This window comes from Thunnus albacares, chromosome 6, assembly GCF_914725855.1.
Source record: "Thunnus albacares chromosome 6, fThuAlb1.1, whole genome shotgun sequence".
NCBI lineage: Eukaryota > Metazoa > Chordata > Actinopteri > Scombriformes > Scombridae > Thunnus > Thunnus albacares.
This window is the reverse complement of record NC_058111.1, coordinates 22,349,362-22,365,117: the sequence shown is the minus strand read 5'-3', so window position 1 is coordinate 22,365,117 and position 15,756 is coordinate 22,349,362. Positions and strand designations below refer to the sequence as shown.

At 43.6% G+C, this 15,756-nt stretch overlaps 1 protein-coding gene across 14 annotated transcripts in view; it reads left to right on the top strand.

The window, feature by feature from the left end:
- The window catches only part of mecom (MDS1 and EVI1 complex locus), a 148,881-nt gene extending 133,287 nt beyond the window's left edge, over positions 1-15,594 (top strand). For 6 of the 14 annotated variants that reach the window (XM_044354986.1, XM_044354979.1, XM_044354975.1 and 3 more), the window contains 10 exons: positions 1-1,108; positions 1,542-1,632; positions 3,791-3,817; positions 7,218-7,384; positions 7,900-7,977; positions 9,552-9,721; positions 10,624-10,768; positions 12,997-13,236; positions 13,347-13,539; positions 13,658-15,594. The exon at positions 1-1,108 is cut by the window's left edge and continues 288 nt beyond it. In XM_044354986.1, coding sequence (XP_044210921.1) covers positions 1-1,108; positions 1,542-1,632; positions 3,791-3,817; positions 7,218-7,384; positions 7,900-7,977; positions 9,552-9,721; positions 10,624-10,768; positions 12,997-13,236; positions 13,347-13,539; positions 13,658-13,792 — 2,354 coding nt within the window. In that variant the 3' untranslated portion in view covers positions 13,793-15,594. The remainder of the gene's footprint in view (positions 1,109-1,541; positions 1,633-3,790; positions 3,818-7,217; positions 7,385-7,899; positions 7,978-9,551; positions 9,722-10,623; positions 10,769-12,996; positions 13,237-13,346; positions 13,540-13,657) is intronic. The other 8 variants (XM_044354981.1, XM_044354978.1, XM_044354974.1 and 5 more) reach the window with 3 other exon arrangements.
- Positions 15,595-15,756: the final 162 nt, after the last annotated feature.

Sequence of the window (15,756 nt, the reverse complement as noted above, 5' to 3'; positions counted from 1 at the left end):
ATCATGGCGGGCTTACCTTCCCTGCTGCTCCAGCATTCCCCTTCAGCTTCCCTGGCCTTTTCCCCTCTGGACTCTACCACCGCCCGCAGCTCATTCCTGCCACCACCTCTCCTGTCAGACAACAAGCTCACGCACCTGTTGCTGGGCCTGGTGCAGAGCTGAGAAAGAGTCCACTGCTGCCTCCCAGCCCTGGAGCTCAGGAGTCCCGAGAGCTCCTTAAGGCTCTTCATAAAGATGGCGGTTCACCAGGCAATCCCATGCCAGGGTCAGAGCTTCACACCCAGAGCTCCTCGTCCTCCACAAAGCAGCGGAACAAGCAGAGTGACCAGTCTGAGAGCAGTGACCTGGACGATGTCAGCACGCCCAGTGGAAGTGATCTGGAGAGCACATCGGGCTCTGAGCTGGAGAGTGACATGGACAGTGAGAGGGAGAGGGGGGCTGCTCGGGAAAATGGCAAAGGCCCCAAGAGGAAGGCCAGTGAAGGAGGCCCCCAGAGTCCCAGCCTGACGAGCAGCAGTGCTGCTAAAGACTTTCCAGGCCCTTCTCTCATCCCTTCCTCGCTGGACGAGCACACAGCTGTAACAGGGGCTGTGAATGACTCTATTAAGGCCATTGCCTCCATCGCTGAGAAGTACTTTGGCTCCACGGGGCTGGCTGGCCTGCAGGACAAGAAAGTCGGGTCTCTGCCCTATCCCTCCATGTTCCCCTTGCCTTTCTTCCCAGCTTTCTCTCCTCCAGTTTACCCTTTCCCAGACAGGGACCTCAGACCTCCAGGCCTGAAGGCCGAGCCACAGTTGCCGGCAGATGACTGCAAGAAGGCTCAGGGCAAATCTTCATCCGAGTCACCATTTGACCTCACTACCAAGCGAAAGGAGGAGAAGTCTGCCCCATTTGCCTCCTCTAAACCAGAGGCATCCCACTCCTCTGGTCAGGATCAGCCGCTAGACCTCAGCCTGGGGAGTAGGGGCCGTGGACGCAGTGGAAGAGAAGAGGAGACAAAGAAGAACCTGGGCTATGAAGAGGAGAAGGCAGTGATGGAGATTCCAAAAGCAGACACCTCCTTACAGCATGCCAGGCCCACTCCTTTCTTCATGGACCCCATCTACAGGTATTGTTATTCCCAGTAGCGTACTTAACTATAATTTAAGCCACCAATACAATTGTACACCATTTCTGAATAGTACAACATAGTTAATCTGCCATCACAGACTGTATTATGTAATGTCATGTGAGAAACATTTAAGTTTTTATACATTCTTCAAAAGCTCTTGTGATAGGTGAGTTTTAATTTGTCACAGTGACACATTTTCAATGTCCGCTTAAGCTGGTTTTCTTTCAAGTAATGAAGTGTTTCAACAAGTAAATTTGGTGTCATTAAAAAAAATTACACAGCTAGCAATAAAATGACACAAAAAATGATTAAGCACAAATTAAACTCAAAATTGGCAATGCCTATCATAAGCTTTTTGTAATACTGAAAATAAGTGTACCAATATTTGCTGCTGTGCATTCATTAAGAGCTGATAGAAATCTACTATTAGCAGGGTTGAGAAGAGGAGAATGAGCGATCCGTTTGAGACTCTGAAAGACAAGTACATGCGGCCGGCTCCAGGCTTCCTCTTCCATCCACAGGTAGGTTCTGACTGTGATATCGCTGAGAAGTGGGACAATGTGGGTAATTTAGAGTGAATATAAGGGGTCACATCACACATTATCAAAATGTACAGTTTTTCAATGTTACATTTTTACATAGGCCTGATTTGACTGGGTTAATCTTCATTAGCAATGGCTGTGATTTTAGGACTAATGCTTTCATGTGATTGTCATGTCACTATGACAACATCACGGTTATAGGCTTAGTGTTAGATTCCTTAAGGGCTGTCCACACCAAGAATCATAACTATACGATAACTATAAATATGAAGTTTTAAAAATCATTCAAGGTAAAGTGGATGGCGGTGTCCACACCACAACTATAACGACAGTGATAGAGGCAAACAGTATCATTAGGATCACTTTCAGAGTGATTTGATGAACAATAGAAACACTGACAGCCAATCAAAATCCATCCACTAAACCATACAGCACGACAAAATCTCCATATGGCCTGATATTTCCAGTATAACTTAAAAATTTGCATATATCATCTTAACTCAAATTAGAGGAGAATGACATCCGGAGGTGATTTCTTTAGATAGGTTTGTCTCTTTATTATACAATGTTGTTGGAACTTTGTTCTCCATTATAATGTAAAAAACGACAAAGTTAGCAACCCTTTTAGGCTTCAGATCCGTGCTCATACCGTGTGTCCCTGCCACAGCGCAATAAAAGCTGGTCATCAGTGTGCTTTTTGCTCATCGTGCTTCAGAATCTATATATTGGAACATCACAGCAACTAGTGTCCCGAAATACTTCAGAGCAACACATTTAATCACCACCCGCCTGTAAACCCATACCATTCTGGTTTTCTTTTTCTTTCTATGTGCAACGTATAGCAGTAATATTTCACAATATCCATGTTCCTAAGCTGCCGACACAGCTGGAGTGCGCATCGCGTGCTTGGCGCCACTGTTTACAGAACGTTATCATTCATCAGTGTGGATGCTCACATCGTTATCGTTGTAGTTATAGTTATAGTTCTTGGTGTGGACAGCCCTTTAATCTACAGATGTAGTCAGACCAGTCAAGATATCAGATTATTTCTATAAGGAGCTCTAATTCAGATTGGTTGTCCAATGCTGACCAAACTGGATTAATGAGGATTAGTATGTGGCTCCAGCCTTATCCAAGCTACTGCCTGTTCAGCCTGTGTTTGGCTATCTGAAACAGATGTGGCAGAAAGAAAGGGCACACTGTGACACGTCTTCCCATAATGTGTCTTTGATTACAATATAAAAAATGATATGCTCTTAAAGCAGTTATTTCTGCCCCTGGGTTCTCTGTGCCAGCATTTTCAGTTGAGACTCCATATATGTGTGTGTGCGCGGACGTGCACACGGGTGCATATGTGTCCATGACGTGTTGCATTGACGTTCATTTGTTCAATCTTCCCCTGCGGGTGAGAACGGTCCGTCGGAAAGTGAAAACACCACTTTCTCAGGCATATGATTTTTTTTTCCTCTTTTCTGGCCGTTTCAGGTCTGGTTTTTACAGGCTGTTTCATTTGTCTGATTTATGTCCCCTGTCCAGACTGCTGCATGGGCCCAGCCTGCAGCAGCCACATGGCTGTCCCACACGCCTTAATGAGGTGTCCTATCAGTAGAAACACTAACAGAGTGCTTAGGCCATCTTTATGACTTTATGATGTCTGGACACACAAATCATTCCCAGAAACACCAGACCAGGGTAGGTCTAAGCCAGACCAGGCAAGGGGCCCTTCTGTATACTTTAGAGGGGGTTTGTTTTCAGTCACCTGACTCACTCTTGAGCCATATATCAAAAAAGAAGTTGCAAAGCTGAGGGGACTAGAACTTTTTTCAACCTTTTTGTGATTCAGCTTTTTATTTCCTGGCAGGAAATTTTACTGCTAAGCAATGCTGTCTCGGATTACATACTGGAATTGTATTTGTAGCCTGCTATAATGAGCTTATTGAACACCAGGAAGTGTTGGGAACTATTAGAGCCCCCTATAATTCCAGCGCCATAACTCTGCAGATAGGCAGCTCATTCAATGTTAATCACACCGAGACCCATCATCCCTTGACCATATGTGTCCAATCAAAAGCTGTTGATTCATGCGCCACTTCCTGGTTCTGACTGCTTTCTCTTTTCCCTCTGTTCCGCCCTTCAGTTTCGTTTGCCAGATCAGAGAACATGGGTAAGTTCCTCTTTAACCTACAGTACAGCCATGTGTCTGTACCTCTACCAGACAGACCCCATCCCCACCTTTATGCATGGACTGCATAACAGTTTATAACTGACCTCACCCAGCGTTCGCATGGCTTTAGTCGATCACCATCACGCACTGACTGGACATGTGTCCATTTCTGGCCATAGAACCACTTTATCTGTTTGTTATGTCGCTTTATGATTTGTTTACATCTTCACATCTAGACATATCCCCTCTCTGATTCACATGAAAGAGTTTAAGCGGGGATTTCCAGCTGAGCTACACCCTGTGCATCCGATAGCTCAGAATATATGTTTGCTTATTTGGAGAATGAAGCAGGGCTATTGCAAATGGGCATGGGGGGATGAGTGGATGAGTGGAAGGTGGGGTGGTGGAAGGCGTTTAGGGGGCTGCTTTACATCAGCGCAAGGGTAACAGTCTCTTTGGGACACTGGCAGGGGGGTGGAGGGGTTAGTTCCTCCCTCCAAACATCTGGTTCCCGATAAAGATCAACAATTGAGAATGCATCTCGCTAATTAAGGCCCTCACAGCATCACTGACATCTGAAGATAGCCAATCAACTGCTGGTCCCACAGCGACGCTACAGCAACAAGCAAGTTCACAGACGCACACACACTGCCCGGGGGAGGAAGGACAGGGCGGTTTCTGGAGGTGCATGTGTGTTTGGGTGTGCATCTGTGGGCGGGTAGGGGGGTCTCTTATACAAAGGAGTAGGAGGTTATAAAACCTTTGAAAAATCACGTTTGAGCAAAATGTGGTGCCGTTTATCCTCTTGTCCTTTAAGTCGAACATTTCGCACACAAGGTATTGTCAAACAGTGGCCTAATGAACCTGACTCACCATCCATAAAACAGCTCAATGGCTGGAGGTTTTTGAAGTGTAATTTGGCAGACTGATGGTTTTTTCTTTCAATCATTAATATATATAATCCATTGGCTTTAGATATGTGAATCATTTATTGCTAAAGTAGAAACAAAGCATTTGACTGCTTCAGCGAAAGAGTCTAATTACTTCTAATTGCTTTTGGAACATTTTAACACTAAAATGTGAAGCTACTGAATATGAAGATTATTTTGTCTCCTCACACCAACATTGACAATGACACAATGGGTTCAGAAAATAGTCCTGAAAAAAATAATACCATAGCAATATATACTTTAGATTGTGTAAAAAGCTGAATTGGTCATGAATTAACATATGCAGGATACTGTTGGGTTTTTTTTTAGAAAAAATATTAACATATTCTTATGTTTGGAGAAGCACTGCTCCAATGACGAGTGTCTAGTGTCCAAATAACTTGTGTGTCCAAAAGGATACAAAGGTGTGACATTTGACTCTTAATAGAGTACAGCAGCATGAGTGGGCTGAGGTAGGATACGAATTCCCCAGTAGATGGAGTTGGAATGGAGTAGACTCAGCTCTAAAAAGTGTCTTATCAGACAGGCTCGATACTGCCGACAGCTTTAGGGGCCCTAATGTTCCCGAGAGTTATGGGCTCTCATTGAGCAAGGGAGACAAACTGAGCATTCACTCCGGTGCCTGAAAAGAGCCCAATGAAATACACAGTGCACATTCAAAAGAAATATGAAAGCATTTCAACTCCCTCTTCCCCACAACCCCTTGCCTATCTTTCAGTCCACCCTCCCTCTTTCTCCTGCTCCTGCTCTCCCTCTCTCTGTCTCTCCCTCGCCTTTGATTCATGACATGCAGCATTGGCATATTCATAATCAAACGGACCTGACACTCCACATCCTCCCTCAGTGAGAACGTCGACGGCTGCGGCAGGAACTTTACACTCGGCCGTCACTCCTAATCAGCCGCTCCCAACACCAAGCTGCACCACCATCCATCAGCCCTTCTCTCTCCGGGCTCTGTTCTCTCTGACTTTCTTTTCATCTTTCACTCTTTCTCTCTATCTTCCCACACTTTTCCTCATATCGTCTAGTCCTTCATCATGCTTCTTCTCCGATTCTCTTCCTCTCTTTCCCCTCGGTCTCCTCCATCTTGGCGTTAAGCCTGAGAGTGACAGGGGGTGAAAGCAGGAGATGGAATGTCAGAGTCGGAGCAGGGCTCTGGTGGAGGACCCGAATCACCATTGATTTGTTGCCTTATTGAAATAAGAATAAGAAGCAGGCTGAAAATTCAATACACGCAAAATAATGCAAATTTGTGTGGCCCCTTTAAAAAAAATCGGGGGGGAAAAGAAGTCCTGTGTGTGTGTGCTTGCGTGCATGTGTGTGTGAGGATGGGCTGACAGGCCCTGCGGCCTACTGGGACGCCCCCCTCCCGCCCCCCCTCTGGTTCTCCCTTCACTCTCCCTCCAGCCCCCGCTCCTCCCCCATCCCGCCCCTCTCAGCACAGCGATATCATTATTACCCGTGTCTGGCCCTTGATCAGTAATGTCAACATCTTTCATATTGACGAATGTGCTGTCTGCCCGCATTGTGCACAGAATGGTTTACAGCCCAGCAGTGGACATGAATCACTCCTCTGCCACACACACACACACACACAAACACATACACATACACACGGACATGTATCTGAAAACACACAGATACACACTTAGCACATACAGTCACGCTCACATACTACGCACATGCCTGTGAGCGCACACACACACACACACACACACACACTGCGCTTGCATTACAAATACATTCTTCTCTCTCACACAACATACATACATATATTTTCTCTTTCACACACATTGATGACAATTAATCAACTATGGCCACCATGCAGCACAGTTTCCCGTTCATACACACACACACATACACACACACACATACAGTGCAGACCAACTGACAAGTACACATATCTCCTCAGAGGGTGTCTGATGAAAGTAAATGTTCAGTTTCATTAGCAGATTGGCTGCGGTCCTTAATCCTGTTGGTGTGTTTGTGTGTATGTTTATGTATCAGCTATACATCTACATGTGTGTTTGTGAGAGAAATTAACATAAAAAGTTTCCCACCTGCTCTCCACTTGGCCAAATATGAATGCATGCTGTTTTTTGTTTACTACAAAGTACCAAATGCACTTGCCATACACACATACCAAGGATTTGACCTTGTGATTCATGAATCATTGATGAACATCATAATAAGAATTCACCCAATACCTGTTTCACATCATTTATCTGGTATGATGCCTGTAAACAAGCCTCATCAATCAAACAAGATATGAACAAATATGTTGAAAGTATTAATTATATCATCTCTCAGAAGCATGTAAAAGTAAATTAGCATCACATCTAAAAATATGCTTATAAAATATGCATTTTGCTGCATTCTTCTTAAAAATTGTTCTTAAAAACCAGCAGAGTTTTCAAAACGGATATTCTGTCTCTGTTGTGTCTCCTCAGATGTCGGCCATCGAGAACATGGCGGAGAAGCTGGAGACGTTTGGCTCCTTGAAGCCAGAGTCTGGTGACCTGCTGCGCTCAGTCCCCTCCATGTTCGACTTCAGAGCCCCACCCTCTGCACTTCCAGAGACGCTGCTGCGCAAGGGCAAGGAGCGCTACACATGCAGGTAACCACAGCAACTGGTTTGGCATGTATTATTTTAATTTACTTACTTTCATTTATTTTCACGTTGTTCGTAAATCACCCTTCCTCTATGGCAAATACTCTTCATATTGCCATTTTTATTTGTCTTTTTTTTCATTTGCTGAACGCTTTCATTTGAGTTTTTAGTCTTTTTTGAGAGTGATTGGTGTTATGTAGGATTTTAACTTTTTTTGTAGCCACATTTTACTGAATATGAATTACATTAAGAGTTGCTGTTCATGTGTTCTTTGAATCTTAGACATTTGTGATTTTTACATCACTAAGATAATTGAATTAGGGGTGCCCTGGTAGCCTACTGGTTAAGAAGCATACTAAACAACTGCAACATCTGCAGTTCGATTCCAGCTGTGGACCTTTGTTGCATGTCATATCCCTCTCTCTACTGATGTTTCCTGCCTCTCTGTGCTTTTGACTGTCAAGTAAAGGCCAAAAATAACTTGGGTAAATCATATTTAAAATTGTATTATTCCTTTATAGATATTGTGGGAAAATATTCCCTCGCTCTGCCAACCTGACCCGCCACCTCAGGACTCATACAGGAGAGCAACCATACAGGTAAGACTCCTTCTAGAGAGCCATGTTCACATACATGCACTGTCTGTGTGTATAAGTTCATGTGTGAGTGGGTATTTAGTTCTGTTTGGGTCACTGAGCTATCATCTTCCACCATCCATCTATCCTCCTCACTCCCAATACACACAACACTAATCAACATATGCACCTTATTGTCGAGTAAAGAATCAGATTTGCACATTAGCACATTAACTCCCCCATGAAGAATTGCTTTTCACTACGTGCAAACATGAGTGAAAACACAGCGCTTTCACACAGCGTATCCTCGAGCAGACAGAAAGACAGAGAGAGGCTCAGCTCATTTGTTAACAGCGCATGGATGTTTTCCCAGGGAATTCTTGTCTACAGTAAGAACAGTGTTTATGTGTGTTTTGTTATGCCGTAAAAGCCTGGAATAATTATCCTACTGCTAAATAATTTGCCTGATGAAAAATGGTGTCCGTCGCCTGGGTGACAGGAAGAGGGGGGTTGTGAAGCTTGGCTGGTAAAAGAGAAGAGCAGAGAGGAGAAGGGAGGAAGTTTGGTGAAAAATTGGGGTGATGAGGAGCGCGGGCAGATGTCCAGGCCCGGCAGCTGTGGTCATTTCTCTTGTGCGGATGAGGCCAGACTCGAGGTGATCTGCAGGCCCGCTGGCTACTTGCCGCATCAAGCGAGGCTTTCTTTGCCAACCTAAAAGGTTATCACAAGATTAAGTTCTTTTTTTTTAGGAGTCTACTTGCAGTTGTCAAATAAGGCAAAAAGATGCACAAGGTTTCTTAGCAATTTTATTTTGTGTTTTGGAAACTTTCTCGTCAAAGTCTTCCTGTTCAAAGTCTGCACCACTTCGACATTGCACAGTTTTCCAGGTGCTGCTGAGGTAGAAGCAACAATGCAGCAGCATTTCAGCGCACATATAAAAATGAATCTTGAACATTTACTAGATTTGGATAATGAGTAAGCCCTGGCCAGCACCGCTCGGCTTTGTAGTTACTAAGGTAGTGGAATGTTGGCCCAAAGCTTGTAGGAGGCCTGTTGACCACAGGGGAGAGAGAAAGACAGACGCAGGCCTCTACTGCCCCAGCCTGATAGCCTGCACTCCACACGCTGGCATGCCATTAAAGATCACCGCTGTTTATTGTAATTTTTTGTGGAGATAACCGGGGGGTTCCTGAGGGACAGCCAATCAAGCGAGCTAATTCCACCAGAAGAAAAGATGTAATCTTCTCGTATAATTTTGCATGAAGAAACTTGGCAAGAGCCTCTAATTTTGCAGGGCTAGAATCAAATCTGTTGCGTGCTTATTTTGTGAGAGAAGAATGCAATTTTATTGCGCTGGCTGGAGATAAGAGGCAGAGCTGTTTCACCTTAAACAAGCTCCTCCATCATGTCTGGGACTGTGGGACTGCTGGGACTGTGTGTGTGTGTGTGTGTGTGTGTGCGCTACAGTATGTATCCCATTATGTTTCCCACAGAACAAACCAGGAGTTCCCGATTCATTATGCAGTACAGTTGTACATATAACTAGCAGCTTGTGTGTCTTGCTGTTTTTGTCATTAAATAATTGTTCCTTCCTGCAGGTGTAAATACTGCGACCGCTCCTTCAGCATCTCCTCCAACCTGCAGCGTCACATTCGCAACATCCACAACAAGGAGAAGCCCTTCAAGTGTCACTTGTGTGACCGTTGCTTTGGTCAGCAGACCAACCTGGACCGTCACCTCAAGAAGCACGAGAATGGCAACCTATCAGGTGAGAGCAGGAAGTGGTGTTAAACATACAGTGGGCCTACCTGTCAAAAATCTGGACACACTTTCCCATCATGTTTTTTTTAAAAATTATTATTAGATAATAAAATTAAAAAAGTAAAAAGTTTTCGCCTTTTTTCCTCTTTCCATATTACATCAGAGAAAATTAATGCTAGCGTGCTGATTCCAGAGATTGTGATACATTGTATTAATGATTCCTTCTGCTGAATAATGTAAACCATAATTTACTTGTGATTGGAAATAATTTTAAAAGCTGAAAAATTTAATTATATAAAACTGCCATCTACCTCTGCAACAGCACAAAATATTTTTTAGATCGATCTGCTTTCATCAGCAGCACGGTTTATGGGTTTGATAGGTTGCATCACTCTGACTGAATCAGCATCAGAGTTGCCAAGCATCATCAGAATCAACATAACTTTATTTGATATTATAGTCAAGATCGTACGGTCTCCAAAGATACCAAATATGTCATGGAGTAACATGTGTATAATGTGTATAACACAGCCCATCCAATCAAATGTTTCCCTATGATGTAATGGTTGCACCATTAGGTCATAGGGAAAACTTGTATTTGAATATTTCACTCTTCATAACTTCACTGAAGCACTAGCACCAGCGGATACTAATACAGCCTGAATAAAAATGTTTTATTTGTATTTAAAGGTACTTAGGGAAAATTTAAGAACTCTAAAATTAGAGTTCATGGCTGAGTATTCAACACGCATAAGGTCAACATCATCTCGTGTGTTTTAAAAATGGAAATGTGCCTTTTTAAATGCATTTTATATGTGGTCACACTGCCATCAGTTTGAAATGTTTTCTAGTAAAGTACCACAAAACAAATTTCTGAAAACAACACTGAGCTATTTTTTCTCTCTGCAGGCACCGCAATGTCATCCCCACAGTCTGAACTGGACAGTGGCAGTGCCATACTGGATGACAAAGAAGACTCTTATTTCAACGAAATAAGAAATTTCATTGGCAACACAGGCCAGAACCAGACATCCCCAGATCCCTCTGAGGAAGGGTGAGCATGGTTTTATGTGCTCGTATCTGCGGGCCTGTCTTTTTTTCTGATCAGATCTACAGAGCTAAACAAGAGGATGATTATAGACCACTATCAGCAAGCACATCCCTTATCTTTGCTTCTCACCTGCCACATCTCTGCAGCAGGGAAAAAAAGGAAGGCCAGGCACTCCTTAAACATTTCAAATACTGCATCACATTAACATTTATTTATCTAAAACCATAGAGGCTTTTTTCATTTCAGTAGCAATGAAACACTAAAATAGATTTCTGCACACTGAACTCTTGCACTCATTCTGGTTTCATAGGGATTGTTGGATGTAAAAAGGACTCTTAAGGGCTTGAATTGGCATAAATAATGGGTCAGCTGCTATCAGCCCATTTTAGACTTCATACCACCCAGTGAGCCCTCATTAATTATCGCATCGCACTCAGAGGTCTGGAGTAGAAAGCAATCATCTGTGATGACATTTAAGATAATCGCAGGTCTTGGAAACGTGCAGGAGCTCCTTATATCAGTTGCCTTTCTGGCCACACGTACGAACAGATATCTGTGTGCATGCAACTTCGGCTGAGCATTATGCAAATAAATTCTTGGGAGCTGTGATCAGGTCGGATAGCAGTTGAGAGGTCTACTCAGGTCTCTGAGTTTGTTTTCATGTGCCTCACGTTGGTGTGATCACAGGGCCGATTGTAAGGCCAGATAGATAGAGATCTCGCAGACTGGTGTGTGATTGTGCAGAAGGCCTGTGAGAGCAGGACCAAGCAGTAGAGCGTCAGAGGGACGAGAAGAGAAGCAGGAGGGGGAGTGCAGCAGTTAGCCCACCACATCTGGAACCAACATGTCTGCCTACAGGAAGAGGGTAGAGGGGGTGGGGTCAAAGGGTCGGCCCGTGTTTCCTTTCAAAGTGCTGCGCTCCTGACTACTTCTGATAGATACTTTATCCCCAGCAAATTACCACGTTTGAAAGCGTAATTAGCGAATCTGTTTTCTTAATCACGGAGCTCTCGCTCTCTCTTTTGGAGCTAGTCCCTCTTCGCAGCCCTGCAAGCTCCACACGGCACGAAAACCACCTCGACAGCCTCAAACTCTCAATCCCAGCGGGAGCTCTGACAAAAGGACAATATTATCAGCTGCTGATAAAAGAGGAAAGATGATGCGGATCCTGTATGTGCTAAGATAAAGTCTGCAATCGTTTCCTCAAATAATTCCCCCCCTTCTGGAGTCAGTGCATGCTCAAATGCATGCAATTTCAAGTACAGTGCAGGTATCCTGTTTATAAGAATCGTGTGATTATGTGATGATGTGCATGATGTGCTTCGGTTTCCTATCTATCCACTTCTCTCTGTTCACTTCTCAGTCTCCATCTCTGAATCCTTTGTGCGAGGAATGGCATTTTTGGGAGCTGACGAAAGACGTCCCAGAGTGTAATTAGTGAATCAGTCTTAATGTGGTTCCAGATGATTTACCAAATGGTGGTTTCCTGTGGCGCTGAGACAGAGGGACAGATTAAGACTCAGGCAGTTTGGATAGCTGGCCCTTTCTCCCTCCACAGGGATAGAGGAATGGGCCGGTTGGCAACGCTCTCATAACTCTCCCACCAAATGGGGCTGTCAGCTAAATATTTTGCCTATTAGATGAATACGAGATAGTAGAGAAAATAAACAAGGAGAGAGGCAGAGCACTCCAGTTAAGTGCTGCAACGATCAACCGAGTGCTGCTGTGCCCAAAGGGGCCCCAGAGAGCCTCGATGACAAACGGGATTCCGGCTCTGCTCTATCCCAGCTGCCATGTCCTGCTTCAGATCCACCTCTCTCTCTCACTCTTTATCCTATACACTCCATTGTGTTTGCATAGAGAGAGAGAGAGAGAGCGGATTCTCACAAGAACATTCAGGAAACAAAAAAAAGAACACAAAAGACAAAAGCATGAAAACATTCCAGCTAATGGTTTGAATAGAGGCTCAAAGTACATGTACTAAACAAATGTGCAGTTTTTTTTTATGTCCTTATCTTACTGATTAAACAACTACCAGGAGAATTTCCTCCTTTCTCGCTCATTTCATTGTTTTAGCGTCAATTTAAATCTGATTGATTACCCTTTTTCTTAAACTTTACACTTTATGTATTTATGAATTTCTAGCTAAAAAGATGGATGTCATTTATTCCTTCTACACAATTTCTCCCACTTTATCAAGCTGTACTGAACTAATCAATCCTGGTCTGCAGGTTAAATGGCGGCCCATTTGAAGAAGAAAAGCCGCTGATTGCCAGCCATGGGTCACGTGACCTGGAAGACGAGGAAGTGGAGGAGCTCGGTGCTGATGAAGAAGAAGGGGAAGAGCCTAGCAACACCCCTGGGAAACCGGAAGGCGAGATGCTTCCTAGCAACATTAGCATCATGCAAGACGAAATGGACTTTAGTGGACCAAATGACTTGAACCTCAACAGCAAAACCTCTCCTAGGAGGTAAATTAGATATGGAAACACAACTAAAGCATGTACATTTTTTACATTGTGTAAATGATGGCGTGCAGTCTTGAAACTTTCTTACTTAGATCTTCTCTTTTGACCCCCAGGTATAAGGAGGAGGAGGAGCAGAGCGGCTACTCTGCCTTGGATCATATTCGTCACTTTTCGGACATGCGCAAGCTGGAGGAGAGTGAGCTGAGTGACGGAGATGGAGACGGTGATGAGGACGACGAATCATTTGGTTCCCCCTCTCTGACTGAGTCAGTCAAACAGCCACTCTTTAGGAAATCCAAGTCTCAGGTAACAGACACACTGACAGTTCATATGCATACACACTTATTTATGCACACCCTGTACATACATATATATTTGCATTAAAGCATGGTAGTTGAGTATAATTCACCTCCCTCTCCCACAGGCTTATGCCATGATGCTGTCTCTGGCTGAAAAGGACTCTCTCCACCCAGCCACCCACACCCCAGCCACCATGTGGCACAGTCTGGCACGGGCTGCTGCTGAATCCAGTGCCATCCAGTCCCTCAGCCATGTATGATGACACCCCCGTTGCGCTTTCCCTTTCACCTCTCAACCCCGACCCTGACCTATGGCACTGGGAGACCATTGCGGGGGCTATCTGCAGGGCCCCGGGCCTCTGCCCCCTGATAATCCACAGACTGTCTGCTGAGCAGAACCACGGCCCATCTGACTGCTGAGCGGAGCGCCTTACACACAAAGCAGGGTCACTGCTCATGCAGAACCCAGCCCAGCCCAAGCCCAAGAAAACCTCCAACATATAGAGAGCAAAATGTCCCTCTGAGACCTTAAAATTGGTTTCTTATGTTAACAGCAACCAGGATGATAGCAATGATTATGATTGTGGTGAAAATAATAATAGCTGTATTTATTCTGTTGAATTTCTATGTTTTGCACAGCAAAGGCAGCTGGTGGACATGGAAGATGTGCTGATGTATCATTGCTAGACTGCATTTATTGCCCAGCACATACAAAGCAAGGAGAACATTTTATGCTGAGCGGATGAGTTTGGTTGTGTCTTTAAGACAGCCAGTTTCAGCCTAGTATGTTTCACTGTGCGTAAAGCATAGGAACCCTGTCTCGGTTGACAAAAAGCATCTTTAAAATGTATTACAAGAATTCCCTTTAACCCCCAGAGGTCCACAGGTGTTTCTCATAAATACATGTACTTGATGATAAAAATGAAAGGGTGGGTTAGCAACCTCGGTTCAGATGAAAACTGTTCCATGTAATGACAGCGCTAGCAGCGTTTTCATATCACTGAAGTCATCGAAAGAACAAATTTTAAAAAAGTAATTGTTAAACTGAAATCAGGCCAGTTTCCCATCTGCATTTTCATAGCTGCGTGTGTCTGCACAATCACAGCACTGTACACAAGTGTCTACCAACTGTTCTCCACTGCACTCCATCCTACCCGCCTGCGCTATCTGTGAAAGGATATAAATAGATTGTCTTTTTAGTGGAAGAGAAGAAAACACTTTTTTTTTTACTGAGATAAGTAGCCAGTGCTGAAGTTAATTGTTGTTCTGTAAAGGGCATATGTCTTTTTCAAAACCCTTGAATCCATCCTAGTCAGCCAACAATACCACTAAATAGCCTGAATGCTAGTTGTTAGCTACTCCATGCTCGTGTGTCTTTCATTTTTAGACAATCATGATTTTGTTTTCATTTTTTTTGTTGGTGTTGTTGTTATTTGCTGTTGTATGTTGAGAATTGTATTTATTTCTTGGCAAACTGTAGTTTGTTTACTGAATAGCACTGCTCTTAGCCCAGGTGAAGGGGAAATTCCTCACCGGGCCTATCCCAGAGTTCAATGGGGTTTGTAGATTAAATTTGAGTGCCGGATAGTATTAAACATACAATTCACTCCTTATTCTTCTAATGAAACTGGTTGATGAATAGATATTACTTAGGTTTTTTTTTTCTATGACAATTTAATGATTCAATTGTAAAAAATGAAAAACATTATAAAGAATGAAATAAAAAAAAGCCAGGTATAATTTCTTCATAAGCGCATGATTGGTCTGGTAAGATCTGTATCTGACATTTTCTACGGTTGTCTGCAAGCTTGTGTGACGTTCAGTTCATGTTAATCCCTTGTGCCAAACTTATGATAAATAACAGATTACTTTCATTTATTCTCCCGTTTTGAGGGACCAGATTTTTTGTTTTTGTCGTTGTTTTGTTTATAATCGATTTTAAAAAGTAATCAGCAAGTTGAGGTACTTTGTTTTAATGCTTTCTACAATGTAACTGTTATGCATTTCAATTCAATACTGTGGGAGGAACAACTAAGAAATAAAGGACTACAATGTGGATTGACATGTCTTCCTCTCTCTCTTTATTTCTCCTTAAACATTTTACTCACCCTTTGTCTCCCATCTCCCTCACACCTCCCCACTCCATATAGTCCTTCTGGCTGCCCATCTTTTTGGCCAAAACATAGAATTCTACTAAGAGACATACGTCAAAAAACCACCTGGC